General features: G+C 50.0%; 1 protein-coding gene across 1 annotated transcript in view; it reads left to right on the top strand.

Annotated features, from left to right (window-relative positions):
• The window catches only part of LOC116951938 (phospholipid phosphatase-related protein type 1-like), an 82,922-nt gene that overhangs the window by 45,867 nt on the left and 9,826 nt on the right, over positions 1-27,229 (top strand). Inside the window, exons 6-7 of the mRNA XM_032970822.2 lie at positions 14,859-15,035; positions 21,516-21,650. Coding sequence (XP_032826713.2) covers positions 14,859-15,035; positions 21,516-21,650 — 312 coding nt within the window. The remainder of the gene's footprint in view (positions 1-14,858; positions 15,036-21,515; positions 21,651-27,229) is intronic.

Raw genomic sequence — 27,229 nt, 5'->3', positions numbered from 1 at the left:
ACAGTGAAGGCGACGGTGATGATGGCGACAGTGAAGGTGACGGTGATGATGGCGACAGTGAAGGTGACGGTGATGATGACGACAGTGAAGGTGACGGTGATGATGACGACAGTGAAGGTGACGGTGATGATGACGACAGTGAAGGTGACGGTGATGATGACGACAGTGAAGGTGACGGTGATGATGACGACAGTGAAGGTGACGGTGTTGATGACGACAGTGAAGGTGACGGTGATGATGACGACAGTGAAGGTGACGGTGATGATGACGACAGTGAAGGTGACGGTGATGATGACGACAGTGAAGGTGACGGTGATGATGACGACAGTAAAGGTGACGGTGATGATGACGACAGTGAAGGCGACGGTGATGATGGTGACAGTGAAGGTGACGGTGATGATGACGTCAGTGAAGGTGACGGTGATGATGACGACAGTGAAGGTGACGGTGATGATGACGACAGTGAAGGTGACGGTGATGATGACGACAGTGAAGGCGACGGTGATGATGACGACAGTGAAGGTGACGGTGATGATGACGACAGTGAAGGTGACGGTGATGATGACGACAGTGAAGGCGACGGTGATGATGACGACAGTGAAGGCGACGGTGATGATGACGACAGTGAAGGTGACGGTGATGATGACGACAGTGAAGGCGACGGTGATGATGACGACAGTGAAGGCGACGGTGATGATGACGACAGTGAAGGCGACGGTGATGATGACGACAGTGAAGGCGACGGTGATGATGACGACGGTGAAGGCGACGGTGATGATGACGTCAGCGAAGGCGACGGTGATAATGACGTCAGTGAAGGCGACGGTGATGATGACGACAGTGAAGGCGACGGTGATGATGACGACAGTGAAGGTGACGGTGATGATGACGACAGTGAAGGCGACGGTGATGATGACGACAGTGAAGGCGACGGTGATGATGACGACAGTGAAGGCGACGGTGATGATGACGTCAATGAAGGCGACGGTGATGATGACGACAGTGAAGGCAACGGTGATGATGACGACAGTGAAGGTGACGGTGATGATGACGTCAGCGAAGGCGACGGTGATAATGACGTCAGTGAAGGCGACGGTGATGATGACGACAGTGAAGGCGACGGTGATGATGACGACAGTGAAGGCGACGGTGATGATGACGACAGTGAATGCGACGGTGATGATGACGTCAGTGAAGGCGACGGTGATGATGACGTCAGTGAAGGCGACGGTGATGATGACGACAGTGAAGGTGACGGTGATGATGACGACAGTGAAGGCGACGGTGATGATGACAACAGTGAAGGTGACGGTGATGATGACGACAGTGAAGGCGACGGTGATGATGACGTCAGTGAAGGCGACGGTGATGATGACGACAGTGAAGGCGACGGTGATGATGACGTCAGTGAAGGCGACGGTGATGATGACGACAGTGAAGGTGACGGTGATGATGACGACAGTGAAGGCGACGGTGATGATGACGACAGTGAAGGCGACGGTGATGATGACGACAGTGAAGGCGACGGTGATGATGACGTCAATGAAGGCGACGATGATGTTGATGACAGTGAAGGCAACGGTGATGATGACGTCAGTGAAGGTGACGGTGATGATGACGACAGTGAAGGCGACGGTGATGATGACAGTGAAGGCGACGGTGATGATGGCGACAGTGAAGGCGACGGTGATGATGATGACAGTGAAGGCGACGGTGATGATGACGTCAGTGAAGGTGACGGTGATGATGACGTCAGTGAAGGCGACGGTCATGATGACGACAGTGAAGGCGACGGTGATGATGATGACAGTGAAGGCGACGGTGATGATGGCGACAGTGAAGGCGACGGTGATGATGATGACAGTGAAGGCGACGGTGATGATGACGTCAGTGAAGGTGACGGTGATGATGACATCAGTGAAGGCGACGGTGATGATGACGACAGTGAAGGCGACGGTGATGATGACGTCAGTGAAGGCGACGGTGATGATGATGACAGTGAAGGCGACAGTGATGATGACGTCAGTGAAGGTGACGGTGATGATGACATCAGTGAAGGCGACGGTGATGATGACGACAGTGAAGGCGACGGTGATGATGACGACAGTGAAGGCGACGGTGATGATGACGACAGTTAAGGCGACGGCGATGATGATGACAGTGAAGGTGACGGTGATGATGACGACAGTGAAGGCGACGGTGATGATGACGTCAGCGAAGGCGACGGTGATGATGACGACAGTGAAGGCGACGGCGATGATGACGACAGTGAAGGTGACGGTGATGATGACGTCAATGAAGGCGACGGTGATGATGACGTCAGCGAAGGCGATGGTGATGATGACGTCAGCGAAGGCGACGGTGATGATGACGACAGCGAAGGCGACGATGATGATGACGACAGTGAAGGCGACGGTGATGATGACGACAGTGAAGGCGACGGTGATGATGGCGACAGTGAAGGCGACGGTGATGATGACGTCAGTAAAGGCGACGGTGATGATGACGACTGTGAAGGCGACGGTGATGATGACGGCAGTGAAGGCGATGGTGATGATGACGACAGTGAAGGCGACGGTGATGATGGTGACAGTGAAGGCGACGGTGATGATGACGTCAGCGAAGGCGACGGTGATGATGACGTCAGCGAAGGCGACGGTGATGATGACGTCAGTGAAGGTGACGGTGATGATGACGACAGTGAAGGTGACGGTGATGATGACGACAGTGAAGGTGACGGTGATGATGACGACAGTGAAGGTGACGGTGATGATGACGACAGTGAAGGCGACGGTGATGATGACGACAGTGAAGGCGACGGTGATGATGACGACAGTGAAGGCGACGGTGATGATGACGACAGTGAAGGTGACGGTGATGATGATGTCAGTGAAGGCGACGGTGATGATGACGTCAGTGAAGGCGACGGTGATGATGACGACAGTGAAGGTGACGGTGATGATGGCGACAGTGAAGGCGACGGTGATGATGGCGACAGTGAAGGTGACGGTGATGATGACGACAGTGAAGGTGACGGTGATGATGATGACAGTGAAGGTGACGGTGATGATGACGACAGTGAAGGTGACGGTGATGATGACGACAGTGAAGGTGACGGTGATGATGACGACAGTGAAGGTGACGGTGATGATGACGACAGTGAAGGTGACGGTGATGATGACGACAGTGAAGGTGACGGTGATGATGACGACAGTGAAGGTGACGGTGATGATGACGACAGTGAAGGTGACGGTGATGATGGCGACAGTGAAGGTGACGGTGATGATGGCGACAGTGAAGGCGACGGTGATGATGGCGACAGTGAAGGCGACGGTGATGATGGCGACAGTGAAGGTGACGGTGATGATGACGACAGTGAAGGTGACGGTGATGATGACGACAGTGAAGGTGACGGTGATGATGACGACAGTGAAGGTGACGGTGATGATGACGACAGTGAAGGTGACGGTGATGATGACGACAGTGAAGGTGACGGTGTTGATGACGACAGTGAAGGTGATGGTGATGATGACGACAGTGAAGGTGACGGTGATGATGACGACAGTGAAGGTGACGGTGATGATGACGACAGTAAAGGTGACGGTGATGATGACGACAGTGAAGGCGACGGTGATGATGGTGACAGTGAAGGTGACGGTGATGATGACGTCAGTGAAGGTGACGGTGATGATGACGACAGTGAAGGTGACGGTGATGATGACGACAGTGAAGGTGACGGTGATGATGACGACAGTGAAGGCGACGGTGATGATGACGACAGTGAAGGTGACGGTGATGATGACGACAGTGAAGGTGACGGTGATGATGACGACAGTGAAGGCGACGGTGATGATGACGACAGTGAAGGCGACGGTGATGATGACGACAGTGAAGGTGACGGTGATGATGACGACAGTGAAGGCGACGGTGATGATGACGACAGTGAAGGCGACGGTGATGATGACGACAGTGAAGGCGACGGTGATGATGACGACGGTGAAGGCGACGGTGATGATGACGTCAGCGAAGGCGACGGTGATAATGACGTCAGCGAAGGCGACGGTGATAATGACGTCAGTGAAGGCGACGGTGATGATGACGACAGTGAAGGCGACGGTGATGATGACGACAGTGAAGGTGACGGTGATGATGACGACAGTGAAGGCGACGGTGATGATGACGTCAGTGAAGGCGACGGTGATGATGATGACAGTGAAGGCGACAGTGATGATGACGTCAGTGAAGGTGACGGTGATGATGACATCAGTGAAGGCGACGGTGATGATGACGACAGTGAAGGCGACGGTGATGATGACGACAGTGAAGGCGACGGTGATGATGACGACAGTTAAGGCGACGGCGATGATGATGACAGTGAAGGTGACGGTGATGATGACGACAGTGAAGGCGACGGTGATGATGACGTCAGCGAAGGCGACGGTGATGATGACGACAGTGAAGGCGACGGCGATGATGACGACAGTGAAGGTGACGGTGATGATGACGTCAATGAAGGCGACGGTGATGATGACGTCAGCGAAGGCGATGGTGATGATGACGTCAGCGAAGGCGACGGTGATGATGACGACAGCGAAGGCGACGATGATGATGACGACAGTGAAGGCGACGGTGATGATGACGACAGTGAAGGCGACGGTGATGATGGCGACAGTGAAGGCGACGGTGATGATGACGTCAGTAAAGGCGACGGTGATGATGACGACAGTGAAGGCGACGGTGATGATGACGGCAGTGAAGGCGATGGTGATGATGACGACAGTGAAGGCGACGGTGATGATGGTGACAGTGAAGGCGACGGTGATGATGACGTTAGCGAAGGCGACGGTGATGATGACGTTAGCGAAGGCGACGGTGATGATGACGTCAGTGAAGGTGACGGTGATGATGACGACAGTGAAGGTGACGGTGATGATGACGACAGTGAAGGTGACGGTGATGATGACGACAGTGAAGGTGACGGTGATGATGACGACAGTGAAGGTGACGGTGATGATGACGACAGTGAAGGCGACGGTGATGATGACGACAGTGAAGGCGACGGTGATGATGACGACAGTGAATGCGACGGTGATGATGACGTCAGTGAAGGCGACGGTGATGATGACGTCAGTGAAGGCGACGGTGATGATGACGACAGTGAAGGTGACGGTGATGATGACGACAGTGAAGGCGACGGTGATGATGACAACAGTGAAGGTGACGGTGATGATGACGACAGTGAAGGCGACGGTGATGATGACGTCAGTGAAGGCGACGGTGATGATGACGACAGTGAAGGCGACGGTGATGATGACGTCAGTGAAGGCGACGGTGATGATGACGACAGTGAAGGTGACGGTGATGATGACGACAGTGAAGGCGACGGTGATGATGACGACAGTGAAGGCGACGGTGATGATGACGACAGTGAAGGCGACGGTGATGATGACGTCAATGAAGGCGACGATGATGTTGATGACAGTGAAGGCAACGGTGATGATGACGTCAGTGAAGGTGACGGTGATGATGACGACAGTGAAGGCGACGGTGATGATGACAGTGAAGGCGACGGTGATGATGGCGACAGTGAAGGCGACGGTGATGATGATGACAGTGAAGGCGACGGTGATGATGACGTCAGTGAAGGTGACGGTGATGATGACGTCAGTGAAGGCGACGGTCATGATGACGACAGTGAAGGCGACGGTGATGATGATGACAGTGAAGGCGACGGTGATGATGGCGACAGTGAAGGCGACGGTGATGATGATGACAGTGAAGGCGACGGTGATGATGACGTCAGTGAAGGTGACGGTGATGATGACATCAGTGAAGGCGACGGTGATGATGACGACAGTGAAGGCGACGGTGATGATGACGTCAGTGAAGGCGACGGTGATGATGATGACAGTGAAGGCGACAGTGATGATGACGTCAGTGAAGGTGACGGTGATGATGACATCAGTGAAGGCGACGGTGATGATGACGACAGTGAAGGCGACGGTGATGATGACGACAGTGAAGGCGACGGTGATGATGACGACAGTTAAGGCGACGGCGATGATGATGACAGTGAAGGTGACGGTGATGATGACGACAGTGAAGGCGACGGTGATGATGACGTCAGCGAAGGCGACGGTGATGATGACGACAGTGAAGGCGACGGCGATGATGACGACAGTGAAGGTGACGGTGATGATGACGTCAATGAAGGCGACGGTGATGATGACGTCAGCGAAGGCGATGGTGATGATGACGTCAGCGAAGGCGACGGTGATGATGACGACAGCGAAGGCGACGATGATGATGACGACAGTGAAGGCGACGGTGATGATGACGACAGTGAAGGCGACGGTGATGATGGCGACAGTGAAGGCGACGGTGATGATGACGTCAGTAAAGGCGACGGTGATGATGACGACTGTGAAGGCGACGGTGATGATGACGGCAGTGAAGGCGATGGTGATGATGACGACAGTGAAGGCGACGGTGATGATGGTGACAGTGAAGGCGACGGTGATGATGACGTCAGCGAAGGCGACGGTGATGATGACGTCAGCGAAGGCGACGGTGATGATGACGTCAGTGAAGGTGACGGTGATGATGACGACAGTGAAGGTGACGGTGATGATGACGACAGTGAAGGTGACGGTGATGATGACGACAGTGAAGGTGACGGTGATGATGACGACAGTGAAGGCGACGGTGATGATGACGACAGTGAAGGCGACGGTGATGATGACGACAGTGAAGGCGACGGTGATGATGACGACAGTGAAGGTGACGGTGATGATGATGTCAGTGAAGGCGACGGTGATGATGACGTCAGTGAAGGCGACGGTGATGATGACGACAGTGAAGGTGACGGTGATGATGGCGACAGTGAAGGCGACGGTGATGATGGCGACAGTGAAGGTGACGGTGATGATGACGACAGTGAAGGTGACGGTGATGATGATGACAGTGAAGGTGACGGTGATGATGACGACAGTGAAGGTGACGGTGATGATGACGACAGTGAAGGTGACGGTGATGATGACGACAGTGAAGGTGACGGTGATGATGACGACAGTGAAGGTGACGGTGATGATGACGACAGTGAAGGTGACGGTGATGATGACGACAGTGAAGGTGACGGTGATGATGACGACAGTGAAGGTGACGGTGATGATGGCGACAGTGAAGGTGACGGTGATGATGGCGACAGTGAAGGCGACGGTGATGATGGCGACAGTGAAGGCGACGGTGATGATGGCGACAGTGAAGGTGACGGTGATGATGACGACAGTGAAGGTGACGGTGATGATGACGACAGTGAAGGTGACGGTGATGATGACGACAGTGAAGGTGACGGTGATGATGACGACAGTGAAGGTGACGGTGATGATGACGACAGTGAAGGTGACGGTGTTGATGACGACAGTGAAGGTGATGGTGATGATGACGACAGTGAAGGTGACGGTGATGATGACGACAGTGAAGGTGACGGTGATGATGACGACAGTAAAGGTGACGGTGATGATGACGACAGTGAAGGCGACGGTGATGATGGTGACAGTGAAGGTGACGGTGATGATGACGTCAGTGAAGGTGACGGTGATGATGACGACAGTGAAGGTGACGGTGATGATGACGACAGTGAAGGTGACGGTGATGATGACGACAGTGAAGGCGACGGTGATGATGACGACAGTGAAGGTGACGGTGATGATGACGACAGTGAAGGTGACGGTGATGATGACGACAGTGAAGGCGACGGTGATGATGACGACAGTGAAGGCGACGGTGATGATGACGACAGTGAAGGTGACGGTGATGATGACGACAGTGAAGGCGACGGTGATGATGACGACAGTGAAGGCGACGGTGATGATGACGACAGTGAAGGCGACGGTGATGATGACGACGGTGAAGGCGACGGTGATGATGACGTCAGCGAAGGCGACGGTGATAATGACGTCAGCGAAGGCGACGGTGATAATGACGTCAGTGAAGGCGACGGTGATGATGACGACAGTGAAGGCGACGGTGATGATGACGACAGTGAAGGTGACGGTGATGATGACGACAGTGAAGGCGACGGTGATGATGACGTCAGTGAAGGCGACGGTGATGATGATGACAGTGAAGGCGACAGTGATGATGACGTCAGTGAAGGTGACGGTGATGATGACATCAGTGAAGGCGACGGTGATGATGACGACAGTGAAGGCGACGGTGATGATGACGACAGTGAAGGCGACGGTGATGATGACGACAGTTAAGGCGACGGCGATGATGATGACAGTGAAGGTGACGGTGATGATGACGACAGTGAAGGCGACGGTGATGATGACGTCAGCGAAGGCGACGGTGATGATGACGACAGTGAAGGCGACGGCGATGATGACGACAGTGAAGGTGACGGTGATGATGACGTCAATGAAGGCGACGGTGATGATGACGTCAGCGAAGGCGATGGTGATGATGACGTCAGCGAAGGCGACGGTGATGATGACGACAGCGAAGGCGACGATGATGATGACGACAGTGAAGGCGACGGTGATGATGACGACAGTGAAGGCGACGGTGATGATGGCGACAGTGAAGGCGACGGTGATGATGACGTCAGTAAAGGCGACGGTGATGATGACGACAGTGAAGGCGACGGTGATGATGACGGCAGTGAAGGCGATGGTGATGATGACGACAGTGAAGGCGACGGTGATGATGGTGACAGTGAAGGCGACGGTGATGATGACGTCAGCGAAGGCGACGGTGATGATGACGTTAGCGAAGGCGACGGTGATGATGACGTCAGTGAAGGTGACGGTGATGATGACGACAGTGAAGGTGACGGTGATGATGACGACAGTGAAGGTGACGGTGATGATGACGACAGTGAAGGTGACGGTGATGATGACGACAGTGAAGGTGACGGTGATGATGACGACAGTGAAGGCGACGGTGATGATGACGACAGTGAAGGCGACGGTGATGATGACGACAGTGAAGGCGACGGTGATGATGACGACAGTGAAGGTGACGGTGATGATGACGTCAGTGAAGGCGACGGTGATGACGTCAGTGAAGGCGACGGTGATGATGACGTCAGTGAAGGCGACGGTGATGATGACGTCAGTGAAGGCGACGGTGATGATGACGACAGTGAAGGTGACGGTGATGATGGCGACAGTGAAGGCGACGGTGATGATGGCGACAGTGAAGGTGACGGTGATGATGACGACAGTGAAGGTGACGGTGATGATGACGACAGTGAAGGTGACGGTGATGATGATGACAGTGAAGGTGACGGTGATGATGACGACAGTGAAGGTGACGGTGATGATGACGACAGTGAAGGTGACGGTGATGATGACGACAGTGAAGGTGACGGTGATGATGACGACAGTGAAGGTGACGGTGATGATGACGACAGTGAAGGTGACGGTGATGATGACGACAGTGAAGGTGACGGTGATGATGACGACAGTGAAGGTGACGGTGATGATGGCGACAGTGAAGGTGACGGTGATGATGGCGACAGTGAAGGCGACGGTGATGATGGCGACAGTGAAGGCGACGGTGATGATGGCGACAGTGAAGGTGACGGTGATGATGACGACAGTGAAGGTGACGGTGATGATGACGACAGTGAAGGTGACGGTGATGATGACGACAGTGAAGGTGACGGTGATGATGACGACAGTGAAGGTGACGGTGATGATGACGACAGTGAAGGTGACGGTGTTGATGACGACAGTGAAGGTGACGGTGATGATGACGACAGTGAAGGTGACGGTGATGATGACGACAGTGAAGGTGACGTTGATGATGACGACAGTGAAGGTGACGGTGATGATGACGACAGTAAAGGTGACGGTGATGATGACGACAGTGAAGGCGACGGTGATGATGGTGACAGTGAAGGTGACGGTGATGATGACGTCAGTGAAGGTGACGGTGATGATGACGACAGTGAAGGTGACGGTGATGATGACGACAGTGAAGGTGACGGTGATGATGACGACAGTGAAGGCGACGGTGATGATGACGACAGTGAAGGTGACGGTGATGATGACGACAGTGAAGGTGACGGTGATGATGACGACAGTGAAGGCGACGGCGATGATGACGACAGTGAAGGCGACGGTGATGATGACGACAGTGAAGGTGACGGTGATGATGACGACAGTGAAGGCGACGGTGATGATGACGACAGTGAAGGCGACGGTGATGATGACGACAGTGAAGGCGACGGTGATGATGACGACGGTGAAGGCGACGGTGATGATGACGACGGTGAAGGCGACGGTGATGATGACGTCAGCGAAGGCGACGGTGATAATGACGTCAGTGAAGGCGACGGTGATGATGACGACAGTGAAGGCGACGGTGATGATGACGACAGTGAAGGTGACGGTGATGATGACGACAGTGAAGGCGACGGTGATGATGACGACAGTGAAGGCGACGGTGATGATGACGACAGTGAAGGCGACGGTGATGATGACGTCAATGAAGGCGACGGTGATGATGACGACAGTGAAGGCAACGGTGATGATGACGACAGTGAAGGTGACGGTGATGATGACGTCAGCGAAGGCGACGGTGATAATGACGTCAGTGAAGGCGACGGTGATGATGACGACAGTGAAGGCGACGGTGATGATGACGACAGTGAAGGCGACGGTGATGATGACGACAGTGAATGCGACGGTGATGATGACGTCAGTGAAGGCGACGGTGATGATGACGTCAGTGAAGGCGACGGTGATGATGACGACAGTGAAGGTGACGGTGATGATGACGACAGTGAAGGCGACGGTGATGATGACAACAGTGAAGGTGACGGTGATGATGACGACAGTGAAGGCGACGGTGATGATGACGTCAGTGAAGGCGACGGTGATGATGACGACAGTGAAGGCGATGGTGATGATGACGTCAGTGAAGGCGACGGTGATGATGACGACAGTGAAGGTGACGGTGATGATGACGACAGTGAAGGCGACGGTGATGATGACGACAGTGAAGGCGACGGTGATGATGACGACAGTGAAGGCGACGGTGATGATGACGTCAGCGAAGGCGACGGTGATAATGACGTCAGTGAAGGCGACGGTGATGATGACGACAGTGAAGGCGACGGTGATGATGACGACAGTGAAGGTGACGGTGATGATGACGACAGTGAAGGCGACGGTGATGATGACGACAGTGAAGGCGACGGTGATGATGACGACAGTGAAGGCGACGGTGATGATGACGTCAATGAAGGCGACGGTGATGATGACGACAGTGAAGGCGACGGTGATGATGACGACAGTGAAGGCGACGGTGATGATGACGACAGTGAAGGCGACGGTGATGATGACGACAGTGAATGCGACGGTGATGATGACGTCAGTGAAGGCGACGGTGATGATGACGTCAGTGAAGGCGACGGTGATGATGACGACAGTGAAGGTGACGGTGATGATGACGACAGTGAAGGCGACGGTGATGATGACAACAGTGAAGGTGACGGTGATGATGACGACAGTGAAGGCGACGGTGATGATGACGTCAGTGAAGGCGACGGTGATGATGACGACAGTGAAGGCGACGGTGATGATGACGTCAGTGAAGGCGACGGTGATGATGACGACAGTGAAGGTGACGGTGATGATGACGACAGTGAAGGCCACGGTGATGATGACGACAGTGAAGGCGACGGTGATGATGACGACAGTGAAGGCGACGGTGATGATGACGTCAATGAAGGCGACGATGATGATGATGACAGTGAAGGCAACGGTGATGATGACGTCAGTGAAGGTGACGGTGATGATGACGACAGTGAAGGCGACGGTGATGATGACAGTGAAGGCGACGGTGATGATGGCGACAGTGAAGGCGACGGTGATGATGACGTCATTAAAGGCGACGGTGATGATGACGACAGTGAAGGCGACGGTGATGATGACGGCAGTGAAGGCGATGGTGATGATGACGACAGTGAAGGCGACGGTGATGATGATGACAGTGAAGGCGACGGTGATGATGATGACAGTGAAGGCGACGGTGATGATGATGACAGTGAAGGCGACGGTGATGATGACGTCAGTGAAGGTGACGGTGATGATGACGTCAGTGAAGGCGACGGTGATGATGACGACAGTGAAGGCGACGGTGATGATGACGACAGTGAAGGCGACGGTGATGATGGCGACAGTGAAGGCGACGGTGATGATGACGTCAGTGAAGGCGACGGTGATGATGATGACGTCAGTGAAGGTGACGGTGATGATGACATCAGTGAAGGCGACGGTGATGATGACGACAGTGAAGGCGACGGTGATGATGACGACAGTGAAGGCGACGGTGATGATGACGACAGTTAAGGCGACGGCGATGATGATGACAGTGAAGGTGACGGTGATGATGACGACAGTGAAGGCGACGGTGATGATGACGTCAGCGAAGGCGACGGTGATGATGACGACAGTGAAGGCGACGGCGATGATGACGACAGTGAAGGTGACGGTGATGATGACGTCAATGAAGGCGACGGTGATGATGACGTCAGCGAAGGCGATGGTGATGATGACGTCAGCGAAGGCGACGGTGATGATGACGACAGCGAAGGCGACGATGATGATGACGACAGTGAAGGCGACGGTGATGATGACGACAGTGAAGGCGACGGTGATGATGGCGACAGTGAAGGCGACGGTGATGATGACGTCAGTAAAGGCGACGGTGATGATGACGACAGTGAAGGCGACGGTGATGATGACGTCAGCGAAGGCGACGGTGATGATGACGTCAGCGAAGGCGACGGCGATGATGACGACAGTGAAGGCGACGGCGATGATGACGACAGTGAAGGCGACGGTGATGATGATGACAGTGAAGGCGACGGTGATGATGACGTCAGTGAAGGCGACGGTGATGATGACGACAGTGAAGGCGACGGTGATGATGACGTCAGCGAAGGCGACGGTGATGATGACGTCAGTGAAGGCGACGGTGATGATGACGACAGTGAAGGTGCCGGTGATGATGACGACAGTGAAGGTGACGGTGATGATGACGTCAGTGAAGGCGACGGTGATGATGACGTCAGTGAAGGCGACGGTGATGATGACGACAGCGAAGGCGACGGTGATGATGACGTCAGCGAAGGCGACGGTGATGATGACGTCAGTGAAGGCGACGGTGATGATGACGACAGTGAAGGCGACGGTGATGATGACGTCAGCGAAGGCGACGGTGATGATGACGTCAGTGAAGGCGACGGTGATGATGACGACAGTGAAGGTGCCGGTGATGATGACGACAGTGAAGGTGACGGTGATGATGACGTCAGTGAAGGCGACGGTGATGATGACGTCAGTGAAGGCGACGGTGATGATGACGACAGCGAAGGCGACGGTGATGATGACGTCAGCGAAGGCGACGGTGATGATGACGTCAGTAAAGATGACGGTGATGATGACGTCGGCGAAGGCGACGGTGATGATGACGTCAGTGAAGGTGACGGTGATGATGACATCAGTGAAGGCGACGGTGATGATGACGACAGTGAAGGCGACGGTGATGATGACATCAGTGAAGGCGACGGTGATGATGACGACAGTGAAGGCGACGGTGATGATGACGACAGTGAAGGCGACGGTGATGATGACGACAGTTAAGGCGACGGCGATGATGATGACAGTGAAGGTGACGGTGATGATGACGACAGTGAAGGCGACGGTGATGATGACGTCAGCGAAGGCGACGGTGATGATGACGACAGTGAAGGCGACGGCGATGATGACGACAGTGAAGGTGACGGTGATGATGACGTCAATGAAGGCGACGGTGATGATGACGTCAGCGAAGGCGATGGTGATGATGACGTCAGCGAAGGCGACGGTGATGATGACGACAGCGAAGGCGACGATGATGATGACGACAGTGAAGGCGACGGTGATGATGACGACAGTGAAGGCGACGGTGATGATGGCGACAGTGAAGGCGACGGTGATGATGACGTCAGTAAAGGCGACGGTGATGATGACGACAGTGAAGGCGACGGTGATGATGACGTCAGCGAAGGCGACGGTGATGATGACGTCAGCGAAGGCGACGGCGATGATGACGACAGTGAAGGCGACGGCGATGATGACGACAGTGAAGGCGACGGTGATGATGATGACAGTGAAGGCGACGGTGATGATGACGTCAGTGAAGGCGACGGTGATGATGACGACAGTGAAGGCGACGGTGATGATGACGTCAGCGAAGGCGACGGTGATGATGACGTCAGTGAAGGCGACGGTGATGATGACGACAGTGAAGGTGCCGGTGATGATGACGACAGTGAAGGTGACGGTGATGATGACGTCAGTGAAGGCGACGGTGATGATGACGTCAGTGAAGGCGACGGTGATGATGACGACAGCGAAGGCGACGGTGATGATGACGTCAGCGAAGGCGACGGTGATGATGACGTCAGTGAAGGCGACGGTGATGATGACGACAGTGAAGGCGACGGTGATGATGACGTCAGCGAAGGCGACGGTGATGATGACGTCAGTGAAGGCGACGGTGATGATGACGACAGTGAAGGTGCCGGTGATGATGACGACAGTGAAGGTGACGGTGATGATGACGTCAGTGAAGGCGACGGTGATGATGACGTCAGTGAAGGCGACGGTGATGATGACGACAGCGAAGGCGACGGTGATGATGACGTCAGCGAAGGCGACGGTGATGATGACGTCAGTAAAGATGACGGTGATGATGACGTCGGCGAAGGCGACGGTGATGATGACGTCAGTGAAGGTGACGGTGATGATGCTCGCACGGTGGCTGCCGATGCCGTCCCGGCGACGTGCCGCGTGCAGATGTACGTGACGAGCACGGTGCGGGCGAGGAGCACACGGCTCGCCAAGCCCGTGCTGTGCCTGGCCGTGCTGTGCCTGGCCTGCGTCGCCGGGGTCAACCGCGTCACCGAGTTCCGCAACCACTGGGGAGACGTCCTGGCCGGGTTCACCGTGGGGCTTGGGATCGCCTTCTTCCTGGTAACGATCCCCCCTGCTCCCTCCGTCCCCTCTCTCCCTTTTCCTCACCCCTTCTTCCTCCCCCCTCGGGCAACTCTGATTAGCAGAGTTGGCTTCGTACTGTGCAGAAGATCAACATACACAGATCCAGCAGTCGATTGATAAGGAGTGTCTTTTTACCCACCAGGTAAGGCCCACAGAGCTATCATAGGTTTTTTTTTAATTATAATAATAGTTTACATTTTTTTGAAAACTTGCAATTTGCAGGCAGCTCAGGATTTAGTGGATGTGCCTTAGGCTCAGAGAGCAAAGTCAAACCGCTCTAGCAATACCAATGGCACAATATACATTCAAGAATGCAAAGCGATCGAGTTTCTAGTCACCTTGCATGGATTTTGTTCCTTGCAAACTACCGTCACGTTAGAGGAACGCACTGCCAATTTTTGGCCACGACCATGGAAAGCAACCCTTTCTCGTTCTGAGACATCTGCAAGTTGCAGGGCGGGCGTCCCGTTCACTGCTGAATCTCTAAACGGGCAAGTGGTTCAGCATTAGTTTTATTGAGAGAGAGGCGTAGCAACGTTGTTTTTAAAGACATTGTACTCACGTCAGAGAACTGTAGCAACATGACTGCACTCTATGATCGCTGTGTGCCAAACTGTGCCACACGCCCTCCCGCATAGCCTTCTGGGGGAGCCCTGGTACGTCTTCAGGTATGAAGACATACAGATAAAGATATTTTATTATAGCACGTCATCGGAACGGAATCAGGAGAAAAAAAACTGATCACGCGCACGTGCGTCATCAGAGTGGGAAAGGGTTAATGCAGGGGTCGGGAACCTATGGCTCGCGAGCCAGATGTGGCTCTTTTGATGATTGCATATGGCTCGCAGATAAAACAAAATATTCTCACTTGTTTTAATCCATCCATCGATTTTTCACTGTGCATGTCCTGTTCAGGGCTGCAGGAGCAATTGTCCATTATTTTAATTGGATGATACTGGCCTACGTTTGCCGTTGCTGGGTAAAACAGGTAAACGCCCCCTTTTGAATCAGTCTGAGACTGCGTCTGCTCGGTCATTAGCTCAAAGCTAACCCTTCGACGAAGAAGATGGCGAAAAGAAAAAAAGACGACGAGTATCGTACATTTCAGGACGAATGGACCGAAGAATTCGCCTTTGTGGAGAGAGCGGGTTCTGCGGTGTGTCTAATTTGCAATGACAAAATTACATCGTTGAAACGGTCGAATGTAAAGCGGCACTTCGACACGCGCCACGCTACCTTTGCATCAAAATACCCTGCGGGAGACAGCAGAAAGAAAGCGTGCCAAGAGCTTCTGAGCAGGGTGCAAGCTAGCCAGCAGCAACTCCGCGTATGGACCCGGCAAGGTGACTATAATTCGGCTAGCTTTGCTGGTTCTTTAGCAATAGTGAGGAATGGAAAACCATTCACAGATGGCGAGTATGCTAAAACGTTCATGCTGGATGTAGCCAATGAACTTTTTGATGATCTTCCGAACAAAGACAAGATAATCAAACGGATACAAGACATGCCTCTGTCGGCAAGAACTGTTCATGATCGTACCATCGTGATGGCAAACAAAGTGGAGGAAACGCAAGTGAAGGACATAAATGCAGCGCCGTTCTTTTCTCTGGCTTTGGATGAGTCAACAGACGTGAGCCATTTGTCGCAGTTCAGCGTGATTGCAAGATATGCTGTTGGTGACACACTGCGCGAAGAAAGACTTGCTGTTCTGCCATTAAAAGGGTACACAAGAGGTGAGGATTTATTCAAGTCTTTCATGGAGTTTGCTCAAGAAAAAAGTCTACCTATGGATAAACTTCTCTCAGTGTGTACTGATGGTGCTCCGTGTATGGTGGGGAAAAACAAAGGATTTGTGGCGCTTCTCCGTGAACATGAAAATAGACCCATCCTAAGTTTCCATTGCATTATACACCAGGAGGCACTTTGTGCTCAGATGTGTGACAGGCAGTTTGGCGAAGTGATGTCGCTGGTCATTCGTGTGATCAACTTTATTGTTGCCCGAGCCTTAAATGATCGCCAGTTTAAAACACTGCTGGATGAAGTTGTAAATAACTATCCTGGTCTGCTTTTGCACAGCAATGTGCGTTGGTTGTCAAGAGGGAAGGTGCTTAGCCGTTTTGCGGCTTGCCTGAACGAAATCCGGACTTTCCTTGAAATGAAAGGCGTCGGGCATCCTGAGCTAGCCGACACCGAGTGGCTCCTCAAGTTTTACTATCTCGTAGATCTGACTGAACATCTGAACCAGCTCAACGTGAAAATGCAAGGCATTGGAAATACAGTGTTATCCCTTCAACAAGCTGTATTTGCTTTTGAAAACAAGCTGGAGCTTTTCATCACGGATCTTGAAACAGGTCGTTTACTACATTTTGAAAAACTGAGCCAATTTAAAGATGCATGCACAGCAAGTGAGCCCATTCAAAACCTTGATCTCCACCAGCTAGCTGGCTGCACATCCAGTCTCCTACAGTCCTTCAAAGCACGCTTTGGAGAATTTCGTGAGCACACTCGTCTTTTTAAGTTCATCACCCATCCAAACGAGTGTTCACTGAACACAGCCGACCTGAATTACATCCCTGGTGTCTCCGTCAGAGATTTTGAAGCAGAAGTGGCTGACCTGAAGGCCTCAGACATGTGGGTGAATAAGTTCAAGTCACTGAATGAAGATTTGGAAAGAATCACACGACAGAAAGCGGAGTTGGCGAGCAAGCACATGTGGACAGAAATGAAAAAACTCCAACCCGAAGACCAGCTGATTCTCAAAACTTGGAACGCGCTTCCTGTCACATACCACACACTGCAGCGTGTGAGTATTGCTGTATTGACCATGTTTGGATCTACGTATGCATGTGAGCAGTCATTCTCACATCTTAAAAACATCAAGTCCAACCTACGATCACGTTTAACGGATGAAAGCCTCAACGCTTGCATGAAGCTTAACCTCACCAAGTACCAACCCGACTACAAAGACATCAGCAAATCCATGCAGCACCAGAAGTCGCATTAATGGTGAGTGTTATAACAACATTATTTAAAAGAATAAATTCAGAGGCTTATTATACTGACATTTAGTTGAATTCACTTTTAAAATATATTATATGGCTCTCACTGAAATAAATTTCCAAATTTTTTGCTTTCATGGCTCTCTTAGTCAAAAAGGTTCCCGACCCCTGGGTTAATGTATGAAACCATTCCTGACACGGCACCCAAACGATTCTCTCGGGGGGTGGGGGGGGGGGTGACTCAGCACAGCCAACGATGGAAACGCTGTAGGTAACGGCCAACACTCAGCAGTTGATTAACCAAAGGCTGTAGGTGATACCCTAAACGAATATTATTTATCGCCGTTAGAGCCTGGCACGTGCGACCAAACTGAAACGTCGAATGCGTCTTGCCTAGCAGGGGTCAAATCTATTTCAAAACGACGACGACGATGATGATGATGACGATGACGATTTTAGCATGCTGATCTTTTTGTAAACGCGGCCGGGGCAAAATGGCCGCTGCGTTCAGCTGAGGGAATAGTACCCCCCACACCCCACCCTCTCGTTGGGGAAACGTCGCTTGGGGGGCCGGGCCGTTCTTCACGCGCAAGGTAATCGCTATCAGCACAGATGGGGGGGGGGGGGGGGGCATTGTTTTTCCCTCTGAGCAAAGTTGAGTGCCACGCGTGTCGCCTGAACCAATTTTGTCTCGGTCGGTGAGCAATAAGCGACTTCAAAAGATGTCTTCGGTTTCTACGATTTTTCACTTTTTTTCTTGCATGAGTCGTCCGCGGGCACAGTAAAGGTACTCAACGTCGTAAAAAAAAATTGAGGGGAAATGTGAGGGAAACTTAAATGTGAAGTTAAAAGACGTTGCTCAAATGCAAATGGTGGAAAACGTGAAGAACCATGTGAAGTTAAAATGGGCGCGTCTAGTTCGCGCCGGCGTCGAAATGTTGTCATCTCTTGGCCGTGTTATAATGAAGACGTGTGTCGGAGCTGCAGTCCTCCAATTTCCACTGCAGGCAGAGGGGTGCTGTAGATGTTTTGGATCCTCTGTATGGTGGGTAGGTGTAAAAAAAAAAAGAACAGCCCTTGTTCGATCCACTGCTAGATGTAGGCAAGATGAAAGCTGTGGTGTGCGAGATGTTAACTACCTCGCCAGGTACGCAGGAGGTCGTGGGTTCGATGCCGACTCTGACACCTGCTGTATGTTTGGAGTTTGCGTATTCTCCCCGTGGTCGTGCGGATTTTTCTCCGGGTCCTCTGCTTTTGTTTTTAATAGACACATTTAGGATCGACGTGCGTATCTTTGCCTGCTATAAATGTCCATGTGGACAGCTACTTCGTTGAGCTGTCGTTTGTGATAGCCAGCCCGTCTCTGAAAAAGAACCTATAGAGCTCAGTGGGCCTTACCTGGTAAAATAAACATAAACATAGTTCTCCACGCTTTGTCCATTATGGGGGGGTGGGGGGTGTTGTACTTCACGGTAATGGTCACTGTGAGTTGGCGAAGGACAGGCCCGGGGGAGCGGTGGGGAGAGGGAGGCTGACGATGGGGTGGAGGGCAGGACAAGAGTTTTCTATATTCGCCGTGTGGCTGGCAAATCGACATTTAGGCTAGCGCGGTTTATCGTGCGGTCTGCCCCACTACTGCCTGCATGCCACATACACGCTCCGATAGTGAGAAGTAGTGGTCATGGTGTTTGGTAACAATTGTGTGCGTGCGTGATCCAACGATTGGATTACACACAAAACTCGTTTTTTTAGAAGTGCTCTTTTGTGTTTCGTGTCCTTCCCCCGCACCTCCGAAGGTCACGGTTGGCTACGTAGCGTGCGAAAGAAGTTCAACATATTTCGATTTAAAGCTTTCGTGACTGCAAGGATTCATCTTCTTTGGTTCTTTCGGTAAAGTCACCACGTAGAATGAGAATAAAATAATAAATTGATAAAATAAAATAACACAATAATATTATTGTGTTATTTGACTTTACCGTGACTTTACCGAAAGAACCAAAGAAGAAGTTCAACACACACACACACACACGGTAGTTAATTATAAGAAAATTGCTTAAAAAGGTATGCTTTTCCCTTTGCTGTTAAAGAATAAAATGACAACTCTTGTCCCTTTGCTGTTGTTAAAGCAAAGGGAAATCGAGTGGAAATGGGGCAGGGCACATCGTGATGACAGCTGATTAGAGACGACATTAAACCGGCAGAAGTGTACCGAAACAGTGCGAGACTGGGGAGAGACATCGCAGAGTTCGGAGGTCACGACTGGACAGGAGTGTTGGGAGGGGGAAACGAAAGTACATTTCGAGAGTCCTTTGCCCAGGAGTAGGAAGTTACATACTGATAATAACAACAACAGTAACAACAACAACGACAGAAATAAAAACAGCTACTATTCTCGTTGGCTTGAGTTCAATTCCAGCCATGAATTCCGATGAGCCATTGTGTTTAGCCTCTCCTTAGTTGACTCGGCATTAAATAAATACACGTGCATTGTCTGAGAATCAGCACTGGACAGACAAAGGCAGTGTTGAAAATTGATTCTGGCCACACCGTACCCATTGTTTCAACGGAATTAAGTGAATAAATAAATGCACCGTGCATGTCAACTCTATTCGTTGAACTGGCAACAATTCTAGCTACGTTGTATAAAAGTTAACTGTTTCTCCTCTTACATGCATATTTCATGCCTTAAGAGCTAAGTTAAATGTGATTATTAAATCATCGAAGCTGGGAGCGTGGTCGTGACGATGACGACGATGTTGCCCCCTACTCTTCGTGTGGTTGCAAGTGCGCGCGTATCTCTGCTTATGTAATGTGCCTGTGTAATTTCCGTAATTGTGCATGCACCACAGAATCGGGGACGTGGGGTCCGTATGTCCCACTGTGCGACCTGAGGCTGTAGCACGTGGCACTTTAATCGCATGCCATGAATGCATTCAAATAGTTTAACGAACGACTGGAAGGACGGATGCTTGAATTAACCAACGGATGAATTATTGAATGTCTCTACATAATGATCATGGTTTTGCATCGTAAGCCAATTCTGTCGGCAGGATGCGACTGAATGAACGACTGAACAACGGAGTTGACATTGTTGCATTGTTCACAACTTCAAGCACCAGCCCATGTATGAACCATTCAACGTACGAATGGAAAAATAAGTGAATGAATTCATTAATTAAATCACGAATTAACAAATGTTCGACTTCATTCCCTGGCAGGGAGTTTGCATTGTTCACAACTTCAATCAACAGTCCGCGTGTGAACCATTAAATGTCCACATGAACAAACAATTGGACTAATAAATGAACTAACGAATGAACAAATGGATGGCTTTGCTCCCTAGCAGGGATGTTGCACCGTTTACAATTTACGTGAACTGTCCGTGGATGAACAATTGACGAACGCGTGAACGAACGAATGAATTAACGACTTCATAAATGTCTCCGTTCGCTCGCAGGGCTTTTGCGTCGTTCACAACTTCCGCCGGCAGTCCGTGTTGGCGGCAAAGCCCCGGCACGAGGCGGCCTACGGCATGTCGCTGCTGGTCCTGCCACGTGTCGAGAGCCCCCTTGACACCCGCAACACCGCCCAGGTACTTCACGTCACCCGCCGCGCAACAGGACAGCCGTGACCGGGTCCGCCGCTGGCTGAAGAAACCCCAGCGCTGTTCTCGCTGGCTGAACCCTTTTCTCGTTCCGGTGACGTATGTACGTGTACGTCGTAGGATTTTTTTTCTTACGGTCCCGTTTTCGGCGACGAATGTGCACGCCGTCGTGTTCGTCATCGTGCACGTCATCGGAACGGAATCGGGGGGGGAAAAAAAACCCCAAAATAAATGTACTTTATATGCTTAGTTTTTTCGGTAAAGTCACGTTGAAGAGAAACAACAAAATAATGAAATATATATTTTATTATTTTGTTGTTTCTCTTCAACGTGACTTTACCGAAAAAACTAAGAATATGAATTACTGCAGTCACGAAAGCTTTAAATCAAAATTTAAATGTATCTTTATCGGTACCGAGGCTCCCACAAGGCCATTGTGGGAGGGCGCGTGGCACAGTTTGGCGCCAGCTATCGTAGGCTGTGTTGGTCGTGTCGCTACAGTTCTCTGCGGTGAGTAGAATGTCTTTAAAAACAATGGCGCTATGCCTATCAGAATAAAATTAATGCTGAACGGGACCCACCCTGCAACTTGCAGTCGTCCCGGAACGGGAAAGGGTTAAAGTATTCATGTATGTATGTATGTTGAACTTCTTTTGTACCGTACATAGCCAACCGTGCTAATTGGAGGTGTGGGGGGGGGGAAGGACAACAAACTAAACACAATAACAAGCAGTTTGATCGAGATTATTTAAAAGTGAATAACTTCTGTGGATTCCTAATATCCGAAGGGAGAAGCGTTCCAGACGCCCACAGAAGCGCATCTGAAAGCGCCGCGTGATGCGGTGACCATCTTCATGTCCAACCGGACCGACTCATTAAGCGTTACTTTCCAGCGAAATTTAATAACAGCGCATGCAAGGTCAAATGCTGCCTCCGTGTATGGTTAGCACATTGGGATGGCAATCCGGAGGGGCTCGGGTTCACTCTCCCGGCGTGGAAGTTGAAACAACGTCACAGGTTTATTAAATCCCCTCCACCACAGCCTCTGTCCACTCGGCCAGCGTATATGGGTACACTGCAGTCGATTGACAGGCCACATATGGTGGGGCAAAGTGTGGGGTAATCTCACCTCTTCCAAGGTATCTCCAGAGCTCCCCTGAAGTGGAGACCCTTCCACCAGCAGTGGTAGCGAGCGTGAAATTGCAGGGCCCCGGGCCTTTATCACCTTTTCTGGGCGAGGTTGCCCATTATGTGGCGATGCCTTTTTGGCTGGTTGTCACCGGTTACCAATGGACATTAACCTGAGGATATGACTGAGGTAAGAAGGCAAATGTAGGTACCGCAAGTTCCCGAAGCAACGCAACGTAACCGTGTGAGGGACATGGTTGGAACACCCGTCGGAGTGAGAATACCCCTGTTTAGCCTACTGAAGGTGGGCCCTTATCAAAATGGTGGAACAAAGGGGTCGGTAAGCGTAGGTTGGAGTGATTTTAGAAGCAATGTGACAATGTGCCCAACGAAGAACGTTTTTAAAAGCATTGTACATGGCCCGATCGTCTGTATGAGCTTTGTGGATTGTTGCATAGCGAGGCCAAAGGGGATATAGTGACATCCTTCATCCAGCAGTGAGTCGATCATGGCCGATGATGTTGATGAGAAGACCCTTCAATTAATGAGCGCTACTTTCTACACTGATGAGGTGTGCGTTTTGGTGAATTAATAAATCACTCACGCACTCACACATGCGCAGACATGGATGCTTGTGTTCGTGTGCCCTGCATGCGATGTGACATTGTGTGACATCACGTCGAATTTCGCTGGCAAAGCTAGCACAATTTGAATTCATGTGAGCACATTGCCCGTTTAGACACACCGCCTTGCTCGCAGATTCTAGAGGGATATCGTTACAGTGCTGCCCGCACACTCTCACGTTTGAAAGGTCATTTCTTTGGAATTGCTTTTCGTGTTCAGTTTGTTGTCCTTCCCGCGCACCTCCGATGAGCACGGTTGAATGCGTACGGTGCGAAAGAAGTTCAACATATATGCGTCTCCCGTGTGTACGTGCTCAGTATAGGGTTGCCGGCTTATTTCGGCGCAGGTGAAAGCCACGGGGAAATAAATGCCCATTTTCGATGGGGAACTGGTTACTCAGTAGAAACCTCGTTACAACAGCAACAAAAAAACGCCCACAAAAGCAATTCATAAACAGCTGTCCATGGTCGGGTTACGAATGTCAAGGTCGCACAACAGCACGGTACAACCAGCACAAAGGATGCAAGGCCAATAGAATGCACCGCATGCAAAAGAAAAAAACCATGAATTCATTTTAACTTACAGTCTGGAAAGGAGAGTGGTCAATTGCAATTGCCCACAAAGTAAAATAAAACAAGTGTAAGAAATAGCATGAATATATCCAGTGCATGTATGCACGCAGCTCTCATATCTGTGATTTAAAAAATGATTTGGTGCACCAGCAGAAAGTATATTCCAAATCTAAAATGGTTCGTCCGTTCATTTCTCAGTCCGCTTGTCCTGGTGAGGATCGTTGCGGCAGCGTGCTGAGTAGGACGGTCCAGACCTCCAACACAATATTACTACACACTACTATACACTACACACTACTATAGACTACGCTATACACTACACTATACACTACTATACACTACACTATCCACTGCTAAACTACAATATACACTACTGTACTATACACTACCTCACTAATATACACTACTATACACTACACTACTACACTATACACTCCTACACTATACACTACTATACACTACACTATACACTACTATATGCTACTATACACTACACTATACACTACTATACACTACACTATGCACTACTATACACTACACTACTACACTATACACTCCTACACTATACACTACTATACACTACGCTATACACTACTATACGCTACTATACACTAGTATAGACTACGCTATACACTACACTATCCACTACTAAACTACACTATACATTACTGTACTGTACACGACTACACTAATATACACTACACTACTATATACTGCATTATACACTACTGCACACTACTACACTATACACTACTATACACTACTACATTATACACTACTACACACTACTATACACTACACTATACACAACTATACACTACACAATATAATACTACACTACACTATACACTACACTATAAACTTTTGTTTAAGTTTTATATAGTAGTATAAATACACTACTAAATGCTATACAAAACTACACTATACACTACACTACTATACACTACACTATACACTACACTATACAATACACTATACACTACATTATACACTACACTACTTTACACTACACTATACACTACTATACACTACACACTACACTATACAATACACTATACACTACACTATACACTACACTATACACCACACTATACACTACACTATACTATACACTACACTATACACTACACTATACAATACACTATACAATACACTATACACTACATTATACACTACACTACTTTACACTACACTATACACTACTATACACTACACTATACACTACACTATACACTACACTATACACAACACTACTATACACTACGCTATACACTACACTAGACACCACACTATACACTACACTATACACTACACTATACACTACACTACTATACACAGACTCTAGCTCTTCCTGGGGAATTCCCAGGCGTTCCCAGGCCAGCCGAGCGACATCGTTCCACCAGCGTGTCCTGGACCGGCCCCGGGGTCTTCGTGAAATGGTGTTTATATAAAAAAAAAAACATATTGTGGAAAAATTATTTTCTCACTCAACGGATATCTCTATAAAGTACATACAGCGATGTACCTCATGCCACATCAGTACTCTGAGTGGTGTAGTGTTTCGCAAATGGAAAGTTATAAACTTAAATCCTAGGCCACGGAGAGTCATTAGCCCTTCATCTCTGGAGGGTGATATAAAATATGTATTGTTGTGTAGAAAGGCCAACTGCTTCTTGTTATTCTAAATGGAAAACTAATTTATTTCGAACTGCTTTGTGTTTTTAGTTTGTTGTCCTTCCCCCGCACCTCCAATAAGCACGGTTGGCTACGTACAGTGGGAAAGAAGTTCAACGCACGTATACACACATGGCCGTTAATTAAGAAACAATTTAAAAAGCTGTACATTTCCCTTTGCTGTAGATTTTTTTTTCCATGAAAACTCTTGTTCCTTTTACTGTTGAAGCAAAGGGAAATCAAGTGTAAATGGGGCAGGACACATCATGATAACAGCTGACGAGAGATGAGAGACGACATTAAACTGGGGGAAGTTGAACATTCATACATACAAGACCTGCATCTGTCATGTAATGTCGAGCCCTTAATCCACTGCTGGATGAAGCCCTCCCCACATCTTTAAATCATGGGGGTTGTTTGAATACTATACACTACACTATACACTACTATACACTACACTATACACTACTATACGCTACTACACACTACACTATACACTACTATACACTACACTATACACTACTATACCCTACTATACACATCTTTAAATCATGGGGGGTTGTTTGGATATACTTCACCATGCTGGTCAGGGGCCGTCCATAAATGACGTCACGCAATTTTTTGGATGATTTTTGACCCCCCCCCCCTCGTCACATGGCGTCACAACAGTCAGACCCCCCCCCCTCAAGTATGACGTCACAAAGCTCTGCCCCCCCCCCAAAACCATATTTCCATTTTGAAAATAAAACATGCTTCAAATCGCTTTAAACTATTGTCATTGTGGTCCGTATTTAATGTGGCGCTGCACTCTGATGTTGTAGGAGTGTTGTTGTAACAATTAGTGTTGTTATAACAATTCTATATTTATTTAAAGTTGCGAATTTTGATGTGACGTCACATTTCTCAACCCCCCTCCCCCCTCGTCACACATCGTCACAAATGTCTGACCTCCCCCCACCAGGTGCGTGACGTCATTTATGGACGGCCCCTCAGTGCGTGTTGTTGAAGGGGATGTCTGGGATTGGTTGGGATATCACATGCCACTGATGTTAGCCGTGACCGGAAATCAAACTTGGGTTGTCAATTTCAAAGTGCAATGCACTATAAAGCACTGTGCTGTTGCTTCAAACCACCCCTGTCATAGGAACGTGGAATTTTTTTTCCCTCTCCCAATTGGCTCAGGGCTTTAAACAGAATATAATCATCTCCCTATGCTCATTGAGAAACCACTTAAAGATAGTGATAATAATATTCAGTTTAACATGTAGGCAAACTGTAAATGTGGATTCACTCTTCAACACACCGGTGGGCTAAAGTAGTGAATTATTTGTCTTTTTGTCAACGTGACACTTTTTTTGCTGATTGGCCGTGTCGGGTGGTGGAGGGTTACGACACATTTATAAATAAACGCGATCTAACCCAAAAACCTTTATTATGAATAATATTATTATTGTGTGATGTGCCTCGAAAGCTAGCACGAGTGAACTGCTCTGAACCTATTTGGTCAGCGTATCCCAAATATAAACAAGATCAGACAGGCAACAGAACTCTGTTTTGAGGTACCAAACT

Source organism: Petromyzon marinus, chromosome 44 (genome assembly GCF_048934315.1).
Source record: "Petromyzon marinus isolate PM22_M1 ecotype Great Lakes invasive population chromosome 44, UKy_Petmar_22M1.pri1.0, whole genome shotgun sequence".
Classification (NCBI taxonomy): domain Eukaryota; kingdom Metazoa; phylum Chordata; class Hyperoartia; order Petromyzontiformes; family Petromyzontidae; genus Petromyzon; species Petromyzon marinus.
The sequence above is the reverse complement of the archived record's forward strand: the minus strand, read 5'-3'. Positions and strand labels throughout refer to the sequence as shown.